Here is a 25,999-nt window from a genome sequence, read left to right as displayed (position 1 = left end):
TCCTCCTCTTACTTTATCGTTTACGAAACACAAGCGGATCCTTAGCTGGCCGAAACATTTCTGTCATTTCAAGGAAGCCTTCACTTACCTCCTTACCTCTTGCTGCGTGTTACCCTACAATGAAAAAAGACCATTATTATACCCAGCAAAGTAAAGCGCGAAAGAAACACGAGAATAACAAGACACAAAAGAAATTTCGATGCGTTAGATTAATCTTGCCGGCCAATAGGTTCAAAATCACTCCAGCATAAACATTTTCTCTTTCGCTTTATGTTCAAAGCTCTTATAACAATAACTTCCCGCACCCCAAAGAATTGCAGGTAACCCCACTAAGGAAGTCCAGTGATGGACTTACAGCAAATGTTTACACCAGTTACATTTTTAATCACAAAAAAAATAAAAGAATTCAAAAATGGATTCAGCTGAAAATAACATTTTGAGGTTACCAAAGTATTTCAGACATTTCCTATTGCCGTTTTGACGTCATTCATTTTTCGTGAAAGCCCCGTTGCGAAATCTCTTTTGTAACTCGTGATTGTGTCGAAACAGCGAATCTCGCCCTAGTAATTTACAAGCCTGTGGTCGTCGGTCGAATCTTCTAAAACTTTCATGTTTTTCAAAACAGGTCTGCGTAAATCACCGCGCAGTGCAATTTTAGAAACGTCCCCTTAAACAGAATGCCGATGATAGCCAGATAAGGTATCACCGAATCTGAACGGCGAACACACGACCTTGCAATGAGCAAATATTTCGTTCGCGATAAAAATAATTGACTTTAGATTTGAGTGTTTTATCTGGACACGGCGCCAATACGTAAACAACTTTTCGGACTGAATTATCAGTACAGGCGCGAAAAGACTTCGGAATAATAGTTTGATCAACCCTGGAAAGACGTTAGAAAGCGGAGTGATTCGTAAACAAGAAAACCGTATAAAGTCGAGCACACTTGGATTCCAGCGTTCATTTGTGTTGGAATGCTACAGCAGCAGTTTGAGGCTTTTCAGCTGTAAAAATCGAAAACAGAACTTCGCTACAACCGCAGAGCAGTTGCTGTACCATGTCTCGCGTAATGAGGTCACCTGGAACTTCTGTGAGAGGAACGAAATTGTTGAGGAGAAACAGAGCGCAATACCCTATTATGACGTCACAAAGTACTTCTTTTGTGAATTCGCCAAAAACAAGAGCGGTCATCGCCGACGCCGACAAATGCAACAGGGCGAGGAAGAGATCGATGGAGAATGCAAGGAAGTTGAGGTTTCGGAGTTTGCAAGAGTCGCCACCAGCCTCAAAAGAGCCATCTCTTGGTAAACGCGCCAACAACGTCATCACCGGCGTCATAGAGAACAAATGGGTAAATGTGCTACCGGTTGCGACGTCAACCGAAGATTCCCATAACCACATCGCCACTTCAAAGAAACTTTCGCCAAGCCGCATCAAGACATCGACGCCATTAGCAAACAATGCTGTGAAGGACAAATTGTTTCATGACGTTTGTGGCTCGAGGTTGCATTTGGAGAAATCCTCTCCCGTCTGGAACCTTCCTTCTAATCAGAAATCACCTTCATCTTCTTCGCGGGCTCGATCCCGGCTGCTATTCGCTCCAACCAAGAACAAGGAGGAATGTCGGAGTCGAAAGGGATTTCATGAGTTAAACAAAAGAGCAAAACTGGATGATTTAGATGATGTTAAACGGCCAAGGAAAGCTTTATTTTCGGATGAGGTACGCGATGTTTTCTGTACTTTTTGAATTCAGTCTATGACAAACTAAAGCGTGTTGAGATTATGCCTACATTGCCTTAACATCGACATATGTATACATTCGTTCATTTATTAAACCAAAGTAAACTTTTCTTTCAGATTTCTGATAATACCAAGGACTCAATTATCAATGATTTGCGATGGAAATTGTCCGCTTGCCAGACGACTTATGAGCGTAAACTTGAAGAACAACAGATGCATTATGAAAAACAGGTAAGCTTTCAAAACACATGGCTAGACATTTTACGACTATATGCTTTGATGTGCTGCTGATTTAGTCCCGGCCGTTTATGAGTTTCTTTTTTCCTTTCCGATTCAGCTTAAACAAGCAAACGAGTTGGTGAGTATTTGCCTGGGGAAAATAAAAGAGGCGGAGAAAAAAGTGATGCTTCTCCCCAATCTTGAAATGGAAGTCATTGTGTTAAGAAGGAAACTGTGCGATGCAAGGTAAGTATCGAGTTTTACCGAATGTTCTTCGAATAAGCGAACATATTTTCAGGTTTTATAAGTGGCAATCACAACTTCAGACATTTCGCACAATTCCTATAATGTAAAATGAAATATTTCCTCTCATGACGTTTCTTGTTCTTTCTCATTCAGGTCTCGAAATCGCGCCTTCTCTGCCAGTTCCTCTCTATGCGGAGAGACGAGCGAATTCGACCAATCAGAAGGCCGCAAATCTCCCGTAGGCTTGTCAGATGAGAACTCCCTCGACCAATCAGATTACGAAGAAGGTAAATGCTAAACCTTGAACAAAATATGCTGTGCATATTTTTATAAATAATTATATTGTTTTAAAACTGTAAAAATCTATGCAGTATGAATAACCACTGCATAAACGTTTTATAGATTACCCAGGTACAGCAACGGAAATCTTATACGAAATGGAAAAGGCCGCCTTGAAACTTTTGCCTGCAGTGAGACCACGTCTGAAATCGCTGGAAAACGGAACAAAAAAGCAAATCTTGACAAAAAGTGCACCACCCGATGACGCAGCGACCACGTCATCCAAACATGACGTTTTTAGAGATCGTTGCCATGACGAATTTTCCGTAAAAGAAACCCAATTTAACGAATTGGAAAATGAACACCAAAAGGCGCTAAAGAATATTGAAGTAAGTTTTATGTGAATCTGAAAAAGATTCTTAAAACTGTGTTTTTATCCATTTTCGTTATTTTGTAATTGTATATTTTATTCTTGTTTTATATTAAACTTAAATTCCCTGCACTTTCAACTGATATTGTAGCCATCAGTTTTCATTTTTATTCAATTCCATTCCTTTCAAATTTGTTTTGTTAAAAACAATAACACAACTTCCATTTGACGTTGCAGATTTTAGAAGACAAATTCAACAACCAGCGTGAACAAGTTACGTCATTATTCCATGACCTGGATAGTATGACGTCAGAAAGAAATGCGATAATGGATCTGGAAAATGTTATTAAATACTTGAGGAAACAGGTGAGTAATTCAAAGAATAAATATTGTAACCTAATTCAAGTTTTGTTGGTACTTGCTGTGTTTATGGGAAGCTACTTTTAACGAGTTTGTATATATTTTTGCCAGTTGTAATATTTTTTCTCTTTTCAGGCTGTTTCTCAAGAAAAACTGGGAGAAATTGCATACCAAGCTATTTACAACGACCAACATCTCAAATGCTCATTTGCGAGGAAATTTCTTGGTTTGCTCAGACTCTACGTAGTTTCCCAATCAGGGACATTGCTATAAATTTGAATTTGACAAAATCTTTTGCTTTCAATGTTGCGTATTTTTTATATATTGTATTTCAGTAAAATAAAATTTTTGTACAATTCGATTGGGCATTACATATATCAGTATATATAAGTCGTCAGTGCGGCATACAGGAAAAATATAGTATTTGCTTTTCCGGTAATAAAAAGCACCTCTTAAAGTTACAGTTTTACCATTATGATGTGTGACCAGAAGGATTCGAAATCTTAAAGAAAAGACGAAAAACTATTTCCACGCTGGTAACGAGGCAGAGAAAAAAAACATTCATGCTTCAGTAAAACTTGATAAAATCTTCTGTGTATCTAATAGGTCCTGCCATGCTTGCCAGTGTTACGTTTCATTGTTCTCACTCTTAGATTTACAGATTTACAGGCACATCTTTTATTTAAAAACAGTTTAGTTTAGTTTAGGACACACATGCTTAATCAAGCAGGAAAAGGCGTAATCGACCGCAAGGGAAAACTCACAAAGCACAAACAAGTGTTAACAGTAAAAACAATATTTTATTAGATTAGGCTACAACAGTTCTGCGTATTTGAAGAAAGATTTCGAAAACTAATTCAAGTAATCTGGCCGGTCGTAGTTGAATAAAACAAAATCGGTCTTGTATACTTCGTACAGTTTCAAAGCTAAATCTTTAGGAATTTGCTCAAAATATTTGTTAACGCTGCTTGGCTGGGTCTTGTACTCTTTGAAGGGAAAAACTATTTTTCTGTGTTCTTCAGAAATATTGACACGATTTTCTAAGAACTCGATGTCATCTCGCAACGTTTCAAATTTGATGATGTAGTCGTAGTGGGACTGGCAGGGCATGCAAAGTTTATGGTAGAACTGCCAGTGGGGATCTCTGGCTTCTTTAATATCGACCAAGTAATTCACAAAATCTTCAAACGCGGCCGTACCGTCGTCAGTTCTGTTCTGATCGTGAACATCATAACGTAAATGTTTGTACTTTTTGTTGATTTTTCGCGATAACGGACCAAAAATATACGTGAAACCCGGTGCTGTTGGTAAGAGCTTATCGACGTAAACAGACACAATCCTATCAAATGGATTTCGAACCATTACAACCTGAAATATGGTAAATGTTTTTTTAAAACAACATCGTATTTACCTGATAAGTTTCAATAAACCGCTATCGCAAGGCTGCATTTACAGCAAAAATGTATCCAGTGTTTCAAACCTGGAGTATCATTCTAGGTAATTATGAGCTGGTTTACGCAGTGTTTTTAGGGTGATTTTGGAGGTCGAAAATGTTTTTTTAAATTTGTCCAACGGTCTCTCAAAGTTACGTAATACTTTTTGTATCGACAAACAAGCAGATAGATTTAAAGAGTGGTCGACTTGCGGTCACTGAAAATTTCTCAGGGGTCGCCAAAGCCAAATCTTAAAAACACTGGCTAGTGGTATGTCATAACTCATAATGCTCCATTCTATCAAACTATTAGGGGCAAAACGCAATAATCACCTTGTACGATTTGTCCCAGGCTTCCCTCTGTGCACTTTTATCCTTCATTGATGCAAATGACAACTTCTGCTCGCCAAGCGCCATGGCCTTTGCCCCATGAATCGTTTCTTCGGAGAAATAATCTTCTACTTTGTAAAATCCTTCCATAATTAGCAACGTTTTCAACCAGTTGGAATAACCACATTTGTAAACGTAGCAAACAGAAAACTGAAATTAAACAAAAATTTGGTTTAATTATAATTTGTATTCTAAATGTATATCATAGTTGCAATGTTATTAACTATTCCTGGCTTCTGGGCATTAATCTATTCTTGCTACTATTGTTGGAACATGCTTGGAAGCAAAACTGTTTATTAAACAGAAATTAATGCAAAAAATGTGTCATTTTGAATCAAGTTTACAAGTCCTATCGAAAAATTTTGATATTTATCAGGCCAGGGCCAGACAATGTTTCAGTTTATGTATAAAGTTTAAAATCTTTGTAAGATTTGATAGAGAAATACCTCATAACGTTTTGAATAGAAATTCCTTTCGTTGATGTGGGAAATTTGCAAAATGTTTTCTTCATTCTCAATGAGCCTGCAAGCATTTTGTAGCTTCAGCTGACGTAGCTCCTGAACCGAGTTACAAAGAGTGGCCTTGGTTGGACTGATTGTCGTTGCTTTTTCAAGAATAAGTTTTGGAAGATTTTGGTAAGAGAAAGACTCATAAAAGAAGAATGAAAGGCCAAAACTAAAAATTAAAATCAAAAATATAGCAAACTTTTTTTTCACTCTAGTTTGTGGCTCGTCTTGGTAATCCTGTATACAGTAGTTTTCTTCCTAAACAGCATAACACAGCAAAATTTAATTTTCTTGCAGCTACTGATTCTCACCAAAGATATATAAAGACAAGTTGTCCTCGGTATAGAATAAACAATTTTTACTTAAAATTATTCACTTAGTTTAGTTGGCCCAGTATAGCCTGAACCTAAACTGCGTCTTGATTAGTCTTACAAAGGCAGTTTGCCAAGTAATTGGGCGTAGCAACGAGGGTAAGGCGAAAGCCTCGGACAACTGACACGTCATGAAGATAAATATTGTTTCTCAAACAGAGTAAGCAAGCGCCATTGTTCAAGACGCCTTTCTTGGTTCTCTTCCATCAAACCAAAAAGAAGCTTATGGGCATGGCAAATTATCGTATTTGAAAGCTAGTTTTCTGCAAATCTATGTTAGTACTATGGCCAAACTATACAGTCACTAACTGTATGGGAGTCTATTGCCTTTGGAGACTAATGTTAGAAAATAGAAAACTATTGTTAGGCAGAGATTTGGAGGAAAAATTATTTTTGCAGGTATTACATAGATAGCTATTTGCTTTGAATTCCTTCTCTAAAGAAATGCGCTTTTCAATTTGTTTAGGCATTGTCAACAAAAGCGACGTTATTGGTTATGTGAAACCTAAAATCCTTATAATAACGTCAAGGCTTCGCGGACTTATTTTATTTGGTCGCCAGGATATATGCCTTGAAAATAGTTTAAGGTTTTCATTTTGGTTCATCAGCTTGAAAACTACATAGGGCAAGTTATAAAGCATAAACTATAGGCTAGGCATTTTTAAGTAACAGGCTTGGTCTTCACAACGATCTGTCGCAAACAAAACTTGCTGTGATTTAGCCCAGCAGGAGAGTTGTCAAAGTTGATGCACACAAAAAATCTTTCTGAAAAAAAGTGAAATGAAAAAGCAGGCTTTGCTCGGAACTATAGTCGTAGGTTGTATTTTGCACATCCTCTATCAAGTATTTCACTTCACAACTAATTTTGTACCAGAATACAAGCAACTGAAGTACTTGCCAGCAGCATCTCGCTCAGTCCAGGAAATACGTCAGATCAATCTCAAGGCTGCTTGCAGGAGCTTCGAAAATGAGGAAAGTATTTTCAACGAATCCTACTTGAACAAACAAAATATGTATTCAAAAACATATAAGGTAAGACGCATAATGGTATAGTTATAGCCTCGGTCATTCTGTTTTACGGTAAAACCAAAGATGACCACAGACAATTATTATTGTAACTAAAATCAATGTAATAAAAGCAATGACGGATAATAAATAATACATGAGAAATAGTTTAAATATTATTACGTTTTCGTTTCTATTCAGCAAAAATTGTTAGAAATGAATATTTGGAACGAAATAGTATATACCAATATATTTACTAGGCATATAACACTTAATAAATAATTTTATAGCAAAAAGATTAACTTAAATTGCAAGGCTACTTTTTGTTACAGATCTCTTGTAATGTATTCTCAATAACCCAAAGAGATCATTAAGATAAAAAGCCAAAATCTGCAAAGAATAATGAAACAAACAGATTTATCCATTACTCTATTCAGCATCCCAAAAAGCTAACAGTGCACTTGGTATCGTAGCTTCCTGTTTGAACAAGCAGCTTAAACATGACCTTGTTATATTTTCAAAATATGTCTACCCGAAACATTTTGAATCTATCTTGTATCTATCAGGAGAAATATGCAGGCTTATGCCAAGGATATATTGTGTTATAAGTCTAACAATATATTACAATGGGGAAATTATTACTCAATCTTAGAGCTTAGCACATTGCTCCGTCCCTAAAAACGTTTCGTTTGTAGTTTGCAGTTTGTGAGATTCAAAAATGTGGCAGCGGCGCCTGGTTGAAATTGCTGCTTATCACAGAAGGCTTCTACACGATGGAAGAGTATTTCATTGATGAAAAAATGCGTGGTGAAAAAGTTTTGCAAATTGCTTCGGAGCAATTGAGTTTGTGGCCAATGCAGAATAAAAGCGAGCAGAGAAAAATCTGGAAGAACGCGTTCAAAGTAAAAGTTTGTTGTTGATTTTCACCTAAACCAACAGCATGATTTCACATTCAACAACTGAGCTTAATTAGGCTATACAACAATTATGACTATAGCAAAGCAAAATGTCTTAATATGTGATTTAACAAGCTAATACCTGAAGATGAACTGTGCGTGAACTGGTAATTATACAGCTTGTACGACAGTCGCTTTAAAACAAATTAATAGCATTTTGAATTTTTAGGTTATAATGGTTCGGAATCCATTTGATCGGATTGTATCTGCCTACGTTGACAAACTGGTCCCAGGTGCGCCGGGTTTCAACTATTTTTACGAACCTACGTCGCGAAAAATTAATCAAAAGTACAGACATTTACGTCACGACGTTGAATCTCGTACCAGGGCTGATAACGGTACGGCAACTTTCGAAGATTTCTTGAATTATTTGATTGACACAGATGGCGGCGAAGACAACCCGCACTTCACTTTCTACCACGCACTTTGCAACCCTTGCAAGGTCCACTACGACTACATCATTAAGTTTGAAACGTTGCAAGAAGATATTGAGTTTTTACAAAATTATCTCAACATTTCTCAAGAGCATCGAAAAATATTTTTCCCTCCGGCCCGGTACAGTGCCCGGACCGACAAGGTGAAGAAATTTTATGAGCAAACCCCCAAAGAATTGACTAATAAGTTATATAGTGTATATAAGAAAGACTTTGTTTTATTTGATTATGACCGAGCCTTTCCGGCAAATTAGAAACCACAGAACTTGATATCATCAAATTGTTTATAAAATTTCGACATTGAGTTGCTTGAACAGCAGGGTAATACCATAAACCCATCGCATTAAAACAGATTTTGTGTGTGCCGGTGCCCGGTGTATGATGATGAAAATCGTTTTTCTATAAACTGTGAAGCGAATTTGACTCTGCTCTCGAAATGTGTTTATAAAGCAGCATATTGTACTTGTTCGTGATATTTATTGAGATATTGTTCTTCAAATTAAACTATTAAATGTCCCTACGCAATGGCCGGAATAGATTTCTGTTAGAGTGAGTTTACTTAACAAACTATATAGACGATTAAAAAGATAGAAAGACTTGTGTGCATTGTTTGTTTCACAGCCCACGTTCTTCGTTCATTCTAAAGTTCATTGAAAGATTATAACTTCAGCCCTTGTCGCCGAATTAACTCTGGGCTTCAAAAGCGTTGATATTTTCCATTCAAATGTTGAGAGTCAGTATCTAGGTAGAACAAACAAAAGAAAGCAAACGCTAGAATATACGTAAATATTCTTAATGACAGTCGTGTCACTCGATACTACAAAAGCACATTGATAAATTGTTACCAGCATATTTTAACCGAAACAGTAATAGCATGTGTCCTGTTCTTTTTTGGTTTCTTATCGGGTGCTTCAGCCACTAAGCCACGTTGAATTTGTCATCGCAATGTATGACTTTAAAACGTCATTTGGTAAGTTAGGAGAGTTTACAAACTTTAATCGGAAGCCAGACTTCGTCGTTTGAGTTTCACATATCAATTCCAATAAAATAAGGTAAGCATGCATAAGTTTATTAATAAATTCGTACAACTCGATTTTGGTAAGAGAAATACTCATAGGAAATTGAAAGGTCAAAACTAAAAATTAACATTAAAAATATAGCATTTTTTTCATTCTAGTTTGTGGCTCGTCTTGGTAATCCTGTATACAGTAGTTTTCTTCCTAAACAGTATAACACAGCAAAATTTGATTTTCTTGTGGTTACTGATTCTCACCGAAGATATATAAAGACAAGTTGTCCTCAGTGTAAAATAAACAATTTTTACTTCAAATAATTCACCTACACCTCACATCGGAATTGTATGAACCAGCCTTCGATCACACGAACGAATACATACCGCATAAAGTTTTATAGGTTGACTAATTTGCTTTATGGTATCGCAAACCTGGGCGATAAACGCCGACATAAAACACTCATTTTTTAAAGATACATTAGAGTCTTAATGATTCGAGTCAGTTATCGTGGGGTGCGGTTATCGAGTAGTTTAATAATGGAAGTTGATCTCCGACTCCAATTAATTAACCTGCCGCATTAATAGCCGTTGCGCCTTACCAGTCTCCGAGCCAACACGCAATAACAGCGCTCTTGTAAATGTTACAGATTTTCTTCTGCCAGGTACGTTTTCTACCGCTTTCACGGCCCACTCAAAACCAACGAAGGTTGTGCAATGCAACTTGATTGTATTCTCATTAGAGATTAAAATCTCATCTCCGTTTGGGGCTTAAAGTTTCGAACAGACATGTAAAATAAGTTGATAAAATATAATTAAAACAGCAACAGCAGATCCAAGAGACCAAAGGACAGCTCCTCGCCCTGAACACTCGAACGTAGACTGACTCCAAAGGCCACCTTTTCTCAGGAAGGCAACTACTCGCGCCTGAAGCAAATGCGAGACACCAATCGACAAAGGACAGGCAATAATTACGCGTTCGGCCACATCGAAACACTGAGACGCCATAAAGAACAAAATAAAATAAGACAGTGGACAATAGAAATCAGGGTGATACAACACTAACAAAATAAAAGAGTTGGAAAACACACGAAAAACAAATAAACAACGGTGCGAAATATTATTTTGCCACATAAATCTTACCAAGAAAATTCAAAAGGTCGCGAAGTCTCAAAAGAAATAACAGAACAACTCAAAATCATACCAAGATAACGACTTATAAGAATAAGCTCTTGGACAAAAAGAAGCTCGCCTATATCCTACTGATTCCATGCTATAACATTTAAATTATTAAAACGCAATTCGTCTGTTATAATGTGACATTAGTATATAGACGTGAAAGAAAGTCTCTTGCATTATGTCTTTTGAATTTAATAATAGTTCCACGTATTAGCGTCATATACCAAGCAATGCTTAACAACAAGCAGTGCGTACTCACATAACGCTTTTTCACGATTCTGCTCCAAAGAAGGTGTCGAACTCAAAAAGGGCGACGGGGTCATAATCGAGTCAAACAGTCAACTTTGTTACAATGTACAATTTCAAAGCCGGTCTCAGATATTCAAGGTCAATGACACACATCAGCGCTGTACACCCACGTGACCAAAGAGTGGCTCTTAAGCTGCACGTTTCATATTGGTCAATTTGCCCCTGGGTCGTTATGTTTAGTAAAGCAAGGGGTCGATCTCCAAGTTATAACGCCGCCTCTGATTTCTTAATTCGTTTGAAAGTGACTTAATTGTTAAATTCGCCGGGGAGCCGAAATTATGTGAGTTCATAGAAGAACGCTTCCCTGAACGTTAGGAAGCGAAATCGGTGCAGATCGACTGACTCGCTTCTCTTTTCCTTCTTCTCCTCCTCCTCCTTCTCCTCCTCCTCCTCTTACTTTATCGTTTACAAAACACAAGCGGAGCCTGATCGAATCATTTCTGTTATTTCAAGGAAGCCTTCATTTACCTCCTTACCTCTTGCTGCGTGTTACCCTAGGATGAAAGAAGACCATTATTATACCCAGCAAAGTAAAGCACGAAAGAAATACGAAAATAACAAGACACGAAAGAAATTTCGATGCGTTAAATTAATCTTGCCGGCCAATAGGTTCAAAATCACTGAAGCATAACCATTTTCTCTTTCGCTTTATGTTCAAAGCTCTTATAACAATAACTTCCCGCACCCCAAAGAATTGCAGGTAACCCCACTAAGGAAGTCCAGTGATGGACTTACAGCAAATGTTTACACCAGTTACATTTTTAATCACAAAAATATAAAAGAATTCAAAAATGGATTCAGCTGAAAATAACATTATGAGGTTACCAAAGAGTTTCAGATATTTCCTATTGCCGTTTTGACGTCATTCAATTTTCGTGAAAGCCCCGTTGCAAAATCTCTTTCGTAACTCGTGATTGTGTCGAAACAGCGAATCTCGCTCTAGTAATTTACCAGCCTTGGATCTTTGAACCTCGGATAAATCTTCTAAAACTTCCATTTTTATGAAAACAGGTCTTCATAAATCACCGCAATCTTACAACGTCCCTTTGAACAGAATGCCGATGATAGCAAGATAAGATATCACCGACTCTGAACGGCGACCACACGACCTTGCAATGAGAAAATATTTCTTTGGCGATAAAAATAATTGACTTTAGATTTGAGCGTTTTATCTGGATACGGCGCCAATACGTAAACAACTTTTCGGACTGAATTATCTGTTCGGTTGCGAAAAGACTTCGGAATAATAGTTTGATCAACCCTGGAAAGACGTTAGAAAGTGGAGTGATTCGTAAACAAGAAAACCGTATAAAGTCGAGCACACTTGGATTCCAGCGTTCATTTGTGTTGGAATACTACAGCAGCAGTTTGAGGCTTTTCAGCTGTAAAAATCGAAAACAGAACTTCGCTACAACCGCACAGCAGTTAGCTGTACCATGTCTCGCGTAATGAGGTCACCTGGAACTTCTGTGAGAGAAACGAAATTGTTGAGGAGAAACAGAGCGCAATACCCTATTATGACGTCACAAAGTCCTTCTTGTGTGAATTCGCCAAAAGCAAGAGCGGTCATCGCCGACGCCGATAAATGCAACGGGGCGAGGAAGAGATCGATGGCGAATGCAAGGAAGTTGAGGTTTCGGACTTTGCAAGAGTCGCCACCAGCCTCAAAAGAGCTATCTCTTGGTAAACGTGCCACTGACGTCATCACCGGCGTCATAGAGAACAAATGGGTAAATGTGCTACCGGTTGCGACGTCAACCGAAGATTCCCATGACCACATCGCCACTTCAAAGAAACTTTCGCCAAGCCGCATCAAGACATCGACGCCATTAGCAAATAATGCTGTGAAGGACAAATTGTTTCATGACGTTTGTGGCTCGAGGTTGCATTTGGAGAAATTCTCTCCCGTCTGGAACCTTCCTTCTAATCATAAATCACCTTCATCTTCTTCGCGGGCTCGATCCCGGCTGCTATTCGCTCCAACCAAGAACAGGGAGGAACGTCGGAGTCGAAAGGGATTTCATGAGTTAAACAAAAGAGCAAAACTGGATGATTTTGATGATGTTAAACAGCCAAGGAAAGCTTTATTTTCGGATGAGGTACGCGATGTTTTCTATACTTTTTCAATCGAGTCTATGCCAAACTAAAACGTGTTGAGATTATGCCTACGTTGCCTTAACATCGATATATATAATTTCGTTCTTTTATTAAACTAAAGTAAACTTTCCTTTTAGATTTCTGATAATACCAAGGACTCAATTATCAATAATTTGCGATGGAAATTGTCCGCTTGCCAGACGACTTATGAGCGTAAACTTGAAGAACAACAGATGCATTATGAAAAACAGGTAAGCTTTCAAAATACATGGCTAGATATTTTACGACTATATGCTTTGATGTGCTGCTGAGTTAGTCCCGGCCGTTTATGAGATTCTTATTTTCTTTCCGATTCAGCTTAAACAAGCAAACGAGTTGGTGAGTATTTGCCTGGGGAAAATAAAAGAGGCGGAGAAAAAAGTGATGCTTCTCCCCAATCTTGAAATGGAAGTCATTGTGTTAAGAAGGAAACTGTGCGATGCAAGGTAAGTATCGAGTTTTACCGAATGTTCTTCGAATAAGCGAACATATTTTCAAGTTTTATAAGTGGCAATCACAACTTCAGACATTTCGCACAATTCCTATAATGTAAAATGAAATATTTCCTCTCATGAAGTTTCTTGTTCTTTCTCATTCAGGTCTCGAAATCTCGCCTTCTCTGCCAGTTCCTCTCTATGCGGAGAGACGAGCGAATTCGACCAAACAGAAGGCCGCAAATCTCCCGTAGGCTTGTCAGATGAGAACTCACTCGACCAATCAGATTACGAAGAAGGTAAATGCTAAACCTTGAACAAAATATGCTGTGCATATTTTTATAAATAATTATATTGTTTTAAAACTGTAAAAATCTATGCAGTTTAAATAACCACTGCACAAACGTTTTATAGATTACCCAGGTACAGCAACGGAAATCTTATACGAAATGGAAAAGGCCGCCTTGAAACTTTTGCCTGCAGTGAGACCACGTCTGAAATCGCTGGAAAACGGAACAAAAGAGCAAACCTTGACAAAAAGTGCGCCACCCGATGACGTAGCGACCACGTCATCCAAACATGACGTTTTAAGAGATCGTTGCCATGACGACTTATCCGTAAAAGAAACCCAATTTGAAGAATTGGAAAATGAACACCAAAAGGCGCTAAAGAATATTGAAGTAAGTTTTATGTGAATCTGAAAAAGATTCTTAAAACTTGGTTTTTAACGATTTTCGTTATTTTGTAATTGTGTATTTTATTCTTGTTTTATATTAAACTTAAATTCCCTGCTCTTTCAACTGATATTGTTCCCATCAGTTTTCATTTTAACTCAGTTCCATTGCTTTCAAATTTGTTTTGTTAAAAACAATAACACAACTTCCATTTGACGTTGCAGATTTTAGACGACAAATTCAACAACCAGCGTGAACAAGTTACGTCATTATTCCATGACTTGAATAATATGACGTCAGAAAGAAATGCGATAATGGATCTGGAAAATGTTACTAAATACTTGAGGAAACAGGTGAGTAATTCAAAGAATAAAAATTGTAACCTAATTCAAGTTTTGTTGTTACTTGCTGTGTTTATGAGAAACTGTTTTTATGGAATTTGTATATATTTTTGCCAATTTTAATATTTTTGCCCTTTTCAGGCTGTTCCTCAAGAAAAACTGGGAGAAATTGCATACCAAGCTATTTACAACGACCAACATCTCAAATGCTCATTTGCGAGGAAATTTCTTGGTTTGCTCAGACTCTACGTAGTTTCCCAATCAGGGACATTGCTATAAATTTGAATTTGACAAAATCTTTTGCTTTCAATGTTGCGTATTTTGTATATATTGTATTTCAGTAAAATAAAATTTTTGTATAATTCGATTGGGCATTACATATATCGGTGTATATAAGTCGTCAGTGCGGCATACAGGAAAAATATAGTATTTGCTTTTCCGGTAATAAGAAGCACCTCTTAAAGTTACAGTTTTACCATTATGATGTGTAACCAGAAGGATTCGAAATCTTAAAGAAAAGACGAAAAACTATTGCCACGCTGGTAACGAGGCAGAGAAAAAAAAACATTCATGCTTCAGTAAAACTTGATAAAATCTTCTGTGTATCTAATAGGTCCTGCCATGCTTGCCAGTGTTACGTTTCATTGTTCTCACTCTTAGATTTACAGATTTACAGGCACATCTTTTATTTAAAAACAGTTTAGTTTAGGACAAACGTGTTTAATCAAACAAGAAAAGGCGTAATCGACCGCAAGGGAAAAGTCACAGAGCTCAAACAAGTGTTAACAGTAAAAACAATATTTTATTAGATTAGGCCACAACAGTCCTGCGTATTTGAAGGAAGATTTCGAAAACTAATTCAAGTAATCTGGCCGGTCGTAGTTGAATAGAACAAAATCGGTCTTGTACACTTCGTACAGTTTCAAAGCTAAATCTTTAGGAATTTGCTCAAAATATTTGTTAACGGTGCTTGGCTGGGTCTTGTACTCTTTGAAGGGAAAAACTATTTTTCTGTGTTCTTCAGAAATATTGACACGATTTTCTAAGAACTCGATGTCATCTTGCAACGTTTCAAATTTGATGATGTAGTCGTAGCGGGACTGGCATGGCATGCAAAGTTTATGGTAGAACTGCCAGTGGGGATCCCTGGCTTCTTTAATATCGACCAAGTAATTCACAAAATCTTCAAACGCTGCCGTACCGTCGTCAGTTCTGTTCCGATCGTGAATGTCGTGACGTAAATGTTTGTACTTTTCGTTGATTTTTCGCGATAACGGACCATAAACATACGAGAAACCCGGTGCTGTTGGTATGAGCTTATCGACGTAAACAGACACAATCCTATCAAATGGATTTCGAATCATTACAACCTGAAATATGGTAAATTTTTTTTTAAAACAACATCGTATTTACCTGATAAGTTTCAATAAATCGCTATCGCAAGGCTGCATTTACAGCAAAAATGTATCCATTGTTTCAAACCTGGAGTATCATTCTAGGTAATTATGAACTGGTTTATGCAGTGTTTTTAGGGTGGTTTTGGAGGCCGAAAAGGTTTTTATAAATTTGTCCAACGGTCTCTCAAAGTTACGTAATACTTTTTGTATCGACAAACAAGCAGATAGATTTAAAGAGTTGTCGACTTGCGGTCACTGAAAAATTTTCAGGGGTCTCCAAAGCCGGCTCGGGTTCCAAATAGCGACTGTCAGAACAGCGACTGTCAATAGAGCGACTACACGACAGCGATTCATCAAAAACAGCGACCTCACTTCTTTTATTAAATCCAAGGCTTACGCGCACACGCACTCTTTCACCCCCTTCACACATACCTTCCATCCCCCACACCTCTCTACACACGTATGCACGCACAAACAGTCAAACACTGCGTAGTAAAACAACATTTTATTTGGACTATCCATAGAAGTCACATGATTTAAAAAGAAATAGGCTAGTCAAGCCAAACAACAGAAAGTCGCCAAGCCTTGCAATAAAATTCAGGGTCTAGAAAAATAATGAAACCAAAAGGGACTTTAAAACAACCAAAAGTCTTGCAATAAAAATCAAGCCACGTTTATTTCTAAATTGTGAGCAAGGGCTCGAAGGAACTGCCGCAGATCATACTGGCCTCGATTTTGCTGTACAACAGTGATTCGTGTGTTCATTGTCACGTATCTTTTCATTCGCTGAGTCAGGTCTCTGCCTTGTAGTAGCTGGGTTCGGTTTGCCCGTTGAAGGGCTTCCTTCCGTCTTAAAGCTTCGATGAATCGAAAGATGGAAGGATGATGAGTTTCCGTTGATCCCTGAAACGCATTGTGCCAACTCTCTAGCTGGTTGTTGGTTCGTGGCAGTCCCGCATCTTGTCTGGCTTTCACACTCCACATATGTGAAACAACAACAACAACAACAGCATTGCCCCACACTACACGAATATTAGCATGATGTGATTGGTTTGTTTAGCCAATTTGCTGAAAAGCAATACCCGATGCGTGTTCTTGTTTCGTTGTGTTAAATGTGAAAGTAATTGTTACATCATTGTAGCGGGTAATTGGTCCAGTGGTGAGTTGATTGTTAGCGCATTCGCTTGTTCACTGTTCAGTAATAGTAGGCTAGGAGGAGGAGGAGATGATCTTTTTGCAGTTAGGTTATTGAAAGAACTTATTTCGTACGGTTCCGGTACTTGTTTGCATTTTCTTCCGCTTTTCAATCAAAAAAATATGGTAAGCCTAGTTAAGTCGCTATCATAACAGTCGCTGTTTTAATGCGGTCGGCATTTATACAATCGCTGTTTGGAATGTCGCTCACTTGATTACGTCGCTATTATGAAGTCGCCATTATGACAGTCGCTGTTTTGACAGTCGCTATCCGGCCTGGATGCCGCCAAAGCCAAATCTTAAAAACACTGGCTAGTGGTATGTCATAATGCTCCATTCTATCAAACTATTAGGGGCAAAACGCAATAATCACCTTGTACGATTTGTCCCAGGCTTCCCTCTGTGCACTTTTATCCTTCATTGATACAAATGACAACTTCTGCTCGCCAAGCGCCATGGCCTTTGCCCCATGAATCGTTTCTTCGAAGAAATAATCTTCTACTTTGTAAAATCCTTCCATAATTAGCAACGTTTTCAACCAGTTGGAATAACCACATTTGTAAACGTAGCAAACAGAAAACTGAAATTAAACAAAAATTTGGTTTAATTGAAATTTGTATTCTAAATGAAAGTCATAGTTGCATTGTTATTAACTATTCCTGACTTCTGGGTACCAATCTATTCTTATTACTGCTGTTAGAACATGCTTGGAAGCACACGTGTTTATTAAACAGAAATTAATGCAAAAAATGTGGCATTTTGAATCAAGTGTACAAGTCCTATCGAAAATTTTGATATTTATCAGGCCAGTACCAGACAATGTTTCAGTTTATGTACAAAGTTTAAAATCTTTATAAGATTTGATGCAGAAATACCTCATAACGTTTTGTATAGAAATTCCTTTCGTTGATGTGGGAATTTTGCACAATGCTTTCTTCATTCTCCAGGACTCTGCAAGCAATTTGTAGCTTCAGCTGACGTAGCTCCTGAACTGAGTTACGAATAGTGGCATTGGTTGGACTGATTGTCGTCGTTTTTTCAAGAATAAGTTTTGGAAGATTTTGGTAAGAGAAAGACTCATAGAAGGAGAATAAAAGGACAAAACTAAAAATTAAAATTAAAAATATAGCAAACTTTTTTTTCATTCTAGTTTGAGGCTCGTCTTGGTAATCCTGTATACAGTAGTTTTCTTCCTAAACAGTATAACAAAGCAAAATTTGATTTTCTTCCAGCTATTGATTCTCACCAAAGATATATAAAGACAAGTTGTCCTCGGTATAGAATAAACAATTTTTACTTAAAATTATTCACTTAGTTTAGTTGGCCCAGTATAGCCTGAACCTAAACTGCGTCTTGATTAGTCTTACAAAGCCAAGTAATTGTGCGTAGCAACGAGGGTAAGGCGAAAGCCTCGGACAACCGACACGTCATGAAGATAAAATTTGAAAGCTAGTTTTCTGCAAATCTATGTTAGTACTATGGCCAAACTATACAGTCACTAATTGTATGGGAGTCTATCGCCTTTGGAGACTAATGTTAGAAAATAGAAAACTATTGTAAGGCAGAGATTTGGAGGAAAAATTAGTTTTGCAGGTATTACATAGATAGCTATTTGCGTTGAATTCCTTCTCTAAAGAAATGCGCTTTTCAATTTGTTTAGGCGTGATCAATAAAAGCGACGTTATTGGCTATGTGAAACCAAAAATCCTTATTAAAACGTGAAGGCTTCACGGACTCGGTACGATATTCGTAGGTTGTATTTTGCACATCCCCTATCAAGTATTTCACTTCACAACTAACTTTGTACCCGAATACAAGCAACTAAATGGATTTCCATAGTTGAAAGCCCAGTTTTGTTTTTTAAATTAAATTGTCATTCTGTTCATCACCAATTAGAGTCACTTAGAGTCTTAGACATAGATGATTGCAATACAAGAATTGAAAAGCAGCTTTATTCTTTTTATTACATTTGACAAGGGATCAGTTTTCGAGAAAGCACAATATATCAGGCAATTCTTTAATGGCCGGATGTTTTAGTGCAGTGATTCCCGACTTTCTACACCGATGGTTATAAATCCGTTAAACCAAAGTTAGATTTTGTTTTGAAGTCATGTCATGTCTGTTTTCCTATAATTTCAACATGCACAACACAAATTTTAAAACGTTTCTGTTAAAAATCAGTCTAATTTTTGGTGGACAAAAGAACTGAAGAGGATAAGTTTATGACGTAACATATCACAATTATGACAAAACAAACAACTCATTGATCTCAATAAATTTTTATTTTGTTGCTCATTTTGTTGGAAATAAAACAGCACACACCTATTTTGCAAAATATGCAGGAATCAGAAGATTCGAATCAAGATCACAGGCTGGCAAATTACTATGGCGAGATTAAAAATGACCGCATGGAAGGAGAGGGGATTTATTGGTTCGACACAAACACCAGATACGAGGGAGGATTTCGAAACGGGGCTTTCCACGGCAAAGGTATGACCTCAAAATTAACCGCAACACAAAATACCCGAAAAACTTCGTAAACCGAATTGTGTAATTATCAATTTTATACGATCCTTAGTAATTAGAAAATAGGCTAATAAAAGGGATTACTGTAGTTTCATCAGCTCACGTGGTAGGTAGGTGCATTTTGTTCTAACCATAGACAAACCGGGTGCGCGACATTACTATTTTAAGTAGGTGTGGCCGACACTGCACACACATTTTCAATCGTTAATTACTTGAAAACTATACGTCGTAAACTGATCGAATTTTTACAGGCTAGTAGCAAAAACATCTGGCTTCCTGTATACATCATAATTGTTAAACTAAAGAAAGTACATTTAGTGTGAATTAAGTATTTCTACAAGTTATACATTTCTTGAAGTTTTTATTGTTAAGTCACACCACCGCTGTGCGGAAAACCAGCTGACCGCGAGAAGAGAAAGCAAGAGAATAGTTAGTCGAGTTAGTGGTGCGTAAATGAGTAATACGCTTCAATGCGGAGAGAGAGCAAAATTATGAAAATATGACAATATCTCAAAAATTACAAAATCAAACTTAATAAAACAAACATGGACAGATAGCTGAACGTGTTTTAGGAAAAGTCACCAAATTTCAAGTTTCTACAGCAAACAGTGCAACTGTACGCCACGTTTTACTGTGACTGTATGCAGGAGAAGCCACAACTAGTGTGAACAGGGTATTTAGACTACACAACCCTATCTATGGTCTGTATATAGTTAAACTAACAATTAAAGTAATAATTGAAGTATTTAGGAACATTATTTTTTCCTGGCGGTGGAAGATACGAATCGATGTGGGATAACGGACGTGAGGTAAGCGGAAATTACGTATTCCAGGATGGATTGAACTTTGAAAATGACGACGACCCCCTCACTGGATGGCGCTTTTGCAGTCGAACTTGGGATCGCCGATTTTACAAGGTCAAAACCAATTGACGCAAGCTGGTAATGCAATTTGTTGAATACTCGGCAACACATAAGAACTGAAAGTTGAATGAATTCTTTTTCAAACAAATTGTCTTTTTGTGAAGAGTTTTTTTATTCGATTCCTGTAGGAAATTACTGAGGGGCTTAGACCCGCCGATCGTTGTATCACGTCAGCTAATTGTGACGAAGGAGGCAAACCGTTACGTAGTATTCCGGAGGATTGTTACGACACAGGCGATGGATATTACGACCCCACACAGCGCGTCATTTACCGTTACGACGAGGATGCTGCAAAAGGTGAGACGGGCAAAATGCGGCGTCAAGTTTTGCTTAAATTCACAAAAATTTTAATCTCGTTCACTCAAAAGCACGTTGTTATAAACGTCAAGGCGTCTGCTGGCAAGCTTATACAAAAGTTCATTTCACAGCCCGTTGGAAAGTTTTGATAAAGAAGTACTCTTATTTTTTAACTGAGAGTTAACAGAAATCGTAACCTTCCCATAAATATTTGCCTACTAGATTCGAAGCATTTATATATTTTTTATGTTCTACATGCAGCCTTGCTACAAGGTGAAAGACTAAATTCGTTTCTACGCAACGTGACAGAAGAGGAACATGACTGGATCATTCAAAAATGCAGAGAGGGTCGTGACGGGTTTGTCGGCTGTCAGCGCAAAGAAGATTATGACGACATAAAGGCGTTAAGTGAATCTATTGGACGACTGGCCGCGAGCAAGAACGGAACATTCTCGAAAAAGTTTCCAGCAATCAAAAAACAACCAAAATCGATTCTGGCCAAAACAAGTCCAGGAACTAGCGGAGAAGTAAAATCTTCCGGCCGCAGGAAAAGTGTGACGTGGAACTAGTTACTTGCTAAATTTCTCTTGGCATAATTTATCTTTTAATCAGTAAACAATTGCTTTAGCCTGGTTTGAAATCGAAGTAAGAATAAACCAATAACAATATGCGATGCTTTTGAAAAGGTGAAGTACCTAAGCTGTAACTGTAACTTTAAGAGGTGCTTTTTATTACCGGAAAAGCAAATACTATATTTTTCCTGTATGCCGCACTGACGACTTATATATACCGATATATATAATGCCCAATCGAATTATACAAAAATTTTATTTTACTGAAATACAATATATAAAAAATACGCAACATTGAAAGCAACACATTTTGTCAAATTCAAATTTATAGCAATGTCCCTGATTGGGAAACTACGTAAAGTCTGAGCAAACCAAGAAATTTCCTCGCAAATGAGCATTTGAGATGTTGGTCGTTGTAAATAGCTTGGTATGCAATTTCTCCCAGTTTTTCTTGAGAAACAGCCTGAAAAGAGAAAAAATATTAAAGTTGTCAAAAATATATACAAATTCCATAAAAGTAGTTTCTCATAAACACAGCAAGTAGCAACAAAACTTGAATTAGGTTCCAATTTTTATTGTTTGAATTACTCACCTGTTTCCTCAAGTATTTAATAACATTTTCCAGATCCATTATCGCATTTCTTTCTGACCTAATATTATACAGGTCATGGAATAATGACGTAACTTGTTCACGCTGGTTGTTGAATTTGTCTTCTAAAATCTGCAACGTCAAATGAAAGTTGTGTTATTGTTTTTAACAAAACAAATTTGAAAGGAAAGTCAATAAAAATTGAATATAAATGAAAACTGATGGCTACAATATCAGTTGAAAGAGCAGGGAATTTAAGTTTAATATAAAACAACAATAAAATATACAATTACAAAATCACGAAAATGGATAAAAACACAGTTTTAAGAATCTTTTTCAGATCCACATAAAACTTACTTTGATATTCTTTAGCGCCTTTTGGTGTTCATTTTCCAATTCGTTAAATTGGGTTTCTTTTACGGATAAGTGTTCATGGCAACGATCTCTTAAAGCGTCATGTTTGGATGACGTGGTCGCTGCGTCATCGGGTGGCGCACTTTTTGTCAAGGTTTGCTTTTTTGTTTCGTTTTCCAATGATTTCAGACGTGGTCTCACTGCAGGCAAAAGTTTCAAGGCGGCCTTTTCCATTTCGTATAAGATTTCCGTTGCTGTACCTGGGTAATCTATAAAACGTTTGTGCAGTGGTTATTTATACTGCATAGATTTTTGTAGTTTTAAAATAATATAATTATTTATAAAAATATCCACGGCATATCTTGTTCAAGGTTTAGCATTTACCTTCTTCGTAATCTGATTGGTCGAGCGAGTTCTCATCTGACAAGCCTACGGGAGATTTGCGGCCTTCTGATTGGTCGAATTCGCTCGTCTCTCCGCATAGAGAGGAACTGGCAGAGAAGGCGTGATTTCGAGACCTGAATGAAAAAGAACAAGAAACGTCATGAGAAGAAATATTTCATCGTACATTATAGGAATTGTGCAAAACGTCTGAAGTTGTGATTGCCACTTATAAAACTTGAAAATATGTTCGCTTATTCGAAGAACATTCGGTAAAACTCGATACATACCTTGCATCGCACAGTTTCCTTCTTAACACAATGACTTCCATTTCAAGATTGGGGAGAAGCATCACTTTTTCTTCCGCCTCTTTTATTTTCCCCAGGCAAATACTCACCAACTCGTTTGCTTGTTTAAGCTGAATCGGAAAGAAAAAAAGAAGCTCATAAACGGCCGGGACTAAATCAGCAGCACATCAAAGCATATAGTTGTAAAATATCTAGCCATGTATTTTGAAAGCTTACCTGTTTTTCATAATGCATCTGTTGTTCTTCAAGTTTACGCTCATAAGTCGTCTGGTAAGCGGACAATTTCCATCGCAAATTATTGATAATTGAGTCTTTGGTATCATCAGAAATCTAAAAGGAAAGTTTACTTTAGTTTAATAAAAGAACGAAATTATATATATATATCGATGTTAAGGCAATGTAGGCGTAATCTCAACACGTTTTAGTTTGTCATAGACTGGATTCAAAAAGTATAGAAAACATCGCGTACCTCATCCGAAAATAAAGTTTTCCTTGGCTGTTTAACATCATCAAAATCATCCAGTTTTGCTCTTTTGTTTAACTCATGAAATCCCTTTCGACTCCGACATTCCTCCCTGTTCTTGGTTGGAGCGAATAGCAGCCGGGATCGAGCCCGCGAAGAAGATAAAGGTGATTTTTGATTAGAAGGAAGGTTCCAGACGGGAGAGGATTTCTCCAAATGCAACCTCGAGCCACAAACGTCATGAAACAATTTGTCCTTCACAGCATTATTTGCTAATGGCGTCGATGTCTTGATCCGGCTTGGCGAAAGTTTCTTTGAAGTGGCGATGTAGTCATGGGAATCTTCGGTTGATGTCATAACCGGTAACACATTTACCCATTTGTTCTCTATGACGTCGGCGCGTTTTCCGAGAGACGGCTCTTTGGAGACTGGTGGCGACTCTTGCAAACTCCGAAACCTCAATTTCCTTGCACTCTCCATCGATCTCTTCCTCGCCCCGTTGCACGTTTCGGCGTCAGCGATGACCGCTCTTGCTTTTGGCGACTTCACACAAGAAGGACTTTGTGACGTCATAATAGGGTATTGCGCTCTGTTTCTCCTCAACAATTTCGTTCCTCTCACAGAAGTTCCAGGTGACCTAATTACGCGAGACATGGTACAGCTAACTGCTCTGCGGTTGTAGCGAAGTTCTGTTTTCGATTTTTACAGCTGAAAAGCCTCAAACTGCTGCTGTAGTATTCCAACACAAATGAACGCTGGAATCCAAGTGTGCTCGACTTTATACGGTTTTCTTGTTTACGAATCAATCCGCTTTCTAACGTCTTTCCAGGGTTGATCAAACTATTATTCCGAAGTCTTTTCGCGCCTGTACTGATAATTCAGTCCGAAAAGTTGTTTACGTATTGGCGCCGTGTCCAGATAAAACGTTCAAATCTAAAGTCAATTATTTTTATCGCGAACGAAATATTTGCTCATTGCAAGGTCGTGTGGTCGCCGTTCAGAGTCGGCGATAGGTTATCTGGCTGTCGGCTTACAGTTCTCTGGTAAAACGTACAGGGCAGGGAGTAACGGCAATCCGTAAACTGCATTGTAAAGTGAGACATCCGTACTATTGATCATACTTAGCTCTAAAAGTGAGGAAACGAAACAACGTTGCTTTAGCATTTTGCCCTTCGACGGACTGCGGGAAATTTTTTTTAACGTAATTTGCAAATACTGAAAAGAAGAATACTGGCCCAGAACACACTCAAGTGTCGTGGATTTTTTTCAAACACTTCCAAGTTTTTTATTATTAGGTTAATTTAAGCAACTATAGATAGAGCAATATTGAAACGAATTACAGCACATCGACATTGACTGTAGTGATAGTGTCGTCACAAACAAATTATTCCATTAAGGCAAGCTTTTTCTAAAATTCCCTCAAGATATAGCTTTGTAGCTGTTATGGTAAACAAATTGACGTATGTTTGTAAACAACATTTGTGTTAATGCCTTAGTAAATAATTGATTTCCACTACTAGACCAATTAAAATTACCTTGCAGGTCTGTTCTGGACGACAATTCTCCTGCGTAAACCAGCACGTTTTTGCCAGTAGGCTACTGTGCTATGTTTAACACAGATTGAAAACCAAAAACTATGAGCCGATAATTAAGTTGTTCTATTTGTAGCAACATATGCTTATATCCTATGCCCAGCACAGATTCGTTTGTAACTATCTATGCAATCATTGCGCCATCTGAAAACAATGTGACATCTATTTTTGGAGCATATACAGGGATAACTTTCTTTCACACGAAGTGATTGGGATTACTGGTTATGCTATATGTAATCACTAATCAGCTTCAAGTTTTATGGTAATCAACTAATCACTATTTGTGAACGGTTTAAAGTCTTTTTGGCTTTGTCCTATTTTCCAGGGTATTAGCGCATGCTGATACAGCAGTTAATATTTTCGACCCCCAACGCCCCAATGATAAAAAATAAAATGATTGATTAGTCTAAAAACTCATTAGCGTACGTATTATTGTCTATCGCGATATTTTCCAAACTCGTCTAGCAGGGGCATAACATGCAGCCTATTGTGACAGCAGTCGCCTGAATGGTATAAGGTAAGTGACGACAAATTGCTAGCCTGCTTGAGTTAAGGTCATTCGCCGGTGTCCTACGACACAAAGTTATACTTATGAAGCCACCAACTTGGAACTTCTCAAGAGAACTTGACCCAGAAGGTCGTTCTTAATGTAGGCGTAGGTTGGCTATAATTTCAACAACACTTGTGCCGGAACATCTTGCGGGTTCAGTTGCCATATCGCGCTGATTAAAGGCTTAACACGTGTGTCATAATACCGAAACGCAACTTCGTGTTAAAGCTGAAGAGGCCGCCATCTCAAAAGACCGATAAAAGAATGTAACCGAACTAGGATCAAAACACGTAGCGCCAAGATAGACTTAAATGTACATCGCTTTGATTCAAATATCAAAGGAATCGGCTGCATTAACCCTCTTTCGTAAGTTTGCTCATTGTAATCTTGATTTTGCGGCGTTTGTCAAGCGATGCAGGTGTGCTTTGTGCACAAAGCTAGAATGCGCGACAAAGAGTAAGTT

The 25,999-nt window shown here is 37.7% G+C and overlaps 8 protein-coding genes across 8 annotated transcripts; 4 read left to right on the top strand and 4 right to left on the bottom strand.

Moving 5' to 3' along the window:
* The first annotated feature begins 976 nt into the window (after positions 1 to 976).
* Positions 977 to 3,536, top strand: LOC143450566 (uncharacterized). Its single transcript, XM_076951167.1, has 7 exons — positions 977 to 1,720; positions 1,858 to 1,971; positions 2,078 to 2,205; positions 2,359 to 2,492; positions 2,608 to 2,873; positions 3,092 to 3,220; positions 3,350 to 3,536. The coding sequence occupies exons 1-7, from the start codon at positions 1,058 to 1,060 to the stop codon at positions 3,485 to 3,487; spliced, it is 1,572 nt and encodes a 523-aa protein (XP_076807282.1). The 5' UTR covers positions 977 to 1,057; the 3' UTR covers positions 3,488 to 3,536.
* Positions 3,537 to 3,587: 51 nt separating this feature from the next.
* Positions 3,588 to 5,615, bottom strand: LOC143450568 (carbohydrate sulfotransferase 11-like). The gene is made up of 3 exons (XM_076951169.1): positions 5,483 to 5,615; positions 4,980 to 5,186; positions 3,588 to 4,582 (listed from the first exon to the last, which is right to left on the bottom strand). Exons 2-3 carry the CDS (start codon positions 5,124 to 5,126, stop codon positions 4,067 to 4,069), a joined length of 663 nt encoding a protein of 220 aa, XP_076807284.1. The 5' UTR covers positions 5,127 to 5,186; positions 5,483 to 5,615; the 3' UTR covers positions 3,588 to 4,066.
* Positions 5,616 to 6,724: 1,109 nt separating this feature from the next.
* LOC143450567 (carbohydrate sulfotransferase 10-like) lies at positions 6,725 to 8,841 on the top strand (the record flags this gene model as incomplete). Its single annotated transcript, XM_076951168.1, is given in 3 exon segments — positions 6,725 to 6,945; positions 7,614 to 7,820; positions 8,044 to 8,841. Coding segments are annotated over 3 exon segments (947 nt in total), but the record flags the coding sequence as incomplete, so codon positions are not given.
* Positions 8,842 to 12,163: 3,322 nt separating this feature from the next.
* Positions 12,164 to 14,669, top strand: LOC143449862 (uncharacterized). Its single transcript, XM_076950189.1, has 7 exons — positions 12,164 to 12,904; positions 13,040 to 13,153; positions 13,260 to 13,387; positions 13,541 to 13,674; positions 13,790 to 14,055; positions 14,274 to 14,402; positions 14,532 to 14,669. Exons 1-7 carry the CDS (start codon positions 12,242 to 12,244, stop codon positions 14,667 to 14,669), a joined length of 1,572 nt encoding a protein of 523 aa, XP_076806304.1. The 5' UTR covers positions 12,164 to 12,241.
* Positions 14,670 to 15,003: 334 nt separating this feature from the next.
* Positions 15,004 to 15,754, bottom strand: LOC143450109 (carbohydrate sulfotransferase 11-like). The gene has a single exon (XM_076950521.1). The coding sequence runs from the start codon at positions 15,752 to 15,754 to the stop codon at positions 15,245 to 15,247; it is 510 nt and encodes a 169-aa protein (XP_076806636.1). The 3' UTR covers positions 15,004 to 15,244.
* Positions 15,755 to 16,807: 1,053 nt separating this feature from the next.
* On the bottom strand, positions 16,808 to 18,166 carry LOC143449949 (uncharacterized). The gene is made up of 2 exons (XM_076950300.1): positions 17,857 to 18,166; positions 16,808 to 17,561 (listed from the first exon to the last, which is right to left on the bottom strand). Exons 1-2 carry the CDS (start codon positions 18,124 to 18,126, stop codon positions 17,331 to 17,333), a joined length of 501 nt encoding a protein of 166 aa, XP_076806415.1. The 5' UTR covers positions 18,127 to 18,166; the 3' UTR covers positions 16,808 to 17,330.
* A 1,122-nt stretch (positions 18,167 to 19,288) lies between these two features.
* Positions 19,289 to 21,434, top strand: LOC143450564 (MORN repeat-containing protein 5-like). Its single transcript, XM_076951164.1, has 4 exons — positions 19,289 to 19,471; positions 20,258 to 20,424; positions 20,559 to 20,727; positions 20,989 to 21,434. The coding sequence occupies exons 1-4, from the start codon at positions 19,318 to 19,320 to the stop codon at positions 21,294 to 21,296; spliced, it is 798 nt and encodes a 265-aa protein (XP_076807279.1). The 5' UTR covers positions 19,289 to 19,317; the 3' UTR covers positions 21,297 to 21,434.
* A 108-nt stretch (positions 21,435 to 21,542) lies between these two features.
* LOC143450563 (uncharacterized) lies at positions 21,543 to 25,986 on the bottom strand. Its single transcript, XM_076951163.1, has 7 exons — positions 23,401 to 25,986; positions 23,148 to 23,261; positions 22,914 to 23,041; positions 22,627 to 22,760; positions 22,246 to 22,511; positions 21,892 to 22,020; positions 21,543 to 21,762 (listed from the first exon to the last, which is right to left on the bottom strand). Exons 1-7 carry the CDS (start codon positions 24,046 to 24,048, stop codon positions 21,625 to 21,627), a joined length of 1,557 nt encoding a protein of 518 aa, XP_076807278.1. The 5' UTR covers positions 24,049 to 25,986; the 3' UTR covers positions 21,543 to 21,624.
* Between the last annotated feature and the right edge of the window lie 13 nt (positions 25,987 to 25,999).

Source organism: Clavelina lepadiformis, chromosome 3 (assembly GCF_947623445.1).
Source record: "Clavelina lepadiformis chromosome 3, kaClaLepa1.1, whole genome shotgun sequence".
NCBI classification, from domain to species: Eukaryota; Metazoa; Chordata; class Ascidiacea; order Aplousobranchia; family Clavelinidae; genus Clavelina; species Clavelina lepadiformis.
This window is presented reverse-complemented; position numbering and strand designations above follow the sequence as displayed.

Coding starts and splice junctions, on each gene's coding strand:
- LOC143450566 (XM_076951167.1), top strand. CDS start 1,058: ATGTCTCGCGTAATGAGGTCACCTGGAACTTCTGTGAGAGGAACGAAA. Junction 2,874..3,091: donor AGGCGCTAAAGAATATTGAA/GTAAGTTTTATG, acceptor TTGACGTTGCAG/ATTTTAGAAGACAAATTCAA. Junction 3,221..3,349: donor TTAAATACTTGAGGAAACAG/GTGAGTAATTCA, acceptor TTCTCTTTTCAG/GCTGTTTCTCAAGAAAAACT.
- LOC143450568 (XM_076951169.1), bottom strand. CDS start 5,126: ATGGAAGGATTTTACAAAGTAGAAGATTATTTCTCCGAAGAAACGATT. Junction 4,583..4,979: donor CCTGGGACAAATCGTACAAG/GTGATTATTGCG, acceptor ACCATATTTCAG/GTTGTAATGGTTCGAAATCC.
- LOC143449862 (XM_076950189.1), top strand. CDS start 12,242: ATGTCTCGCGTAATGAGGTCACCTGGAACTTCTGTGAGAGAAACGAAA. Junction 13,154..13,259: donor AGATGCATTATGAAAAACAG/GTAAGCTTTCAA, acceptor TTTCCGATTCAG/CTTAAACAAGCAAACGAGTT. Junction 13,675..13,789: donor CCAATCAGATTACGAAGAAG/GTAAATGCTAAA, acceptor AACGTTTTATAG/ATTACCCAGGTACAGCAACG.
- LOC143450109 (XM_076950521.1), bottom strand. CDS start 15,754: ATGATTCGAAATCCATTTGATAGGATTGTGTCTGTTTACGTCGATAAG.
- LOC143449949 (XM_076950300.1), bottom strand. CDS start 18,126: ATGAAAAAAAAGTTTGCTATATTTTTAATTTTAATTTTTAGTTTTGTC. Junction 17,562..17,856: donor TCTATACAAAACGTTATGAG/GTATTTCTGCAT, acceptor GTTTAATTTCAG/TTTTCTGTTTGCTACGTTTA.
- LOC143450564 (XM_076951164.1), top strand. CDS start 19,318: ATGCAGGAATCAGAAGATTCGAATCAAGATCACAGGCTGGCAAATTAC. Junction 19,472..20,257: donor CGGGGCTTTCCACGGCAAAG/GTATGACCTCAA, acceptor TGAAGTATTTAG/GAACATTATTTTTTCCTGGC. Junction 20,425..20,558: donor GGGATCGCCGATTTTACAAG/GTCAAAACCAAT, acceptor CGATTCCTGTAG/GAAATTACTGAGGGGCTTAG.
- LOC143450563 (XM_076951163.1), bottom strand. CDS start 24,048: ATGTCTCGCGTAATTAGGTCACCTGGAACTTCTGTGAGAGGAACGAAA. Junction 23,262..23,400: donor AAACTTTATTTTCGGATGAG/GTACGCGATGTT, acceptor CTTTCCTTTTAG/ATTTCTGATGATACCAAAGA. Junction 22,021..22,245: donor AGGCGCTAAAGAATATCAAA/GTAAGTTTTATG, acceptor TTGACGTTGCAG/ATTTTAGAAGACAAATTCAA.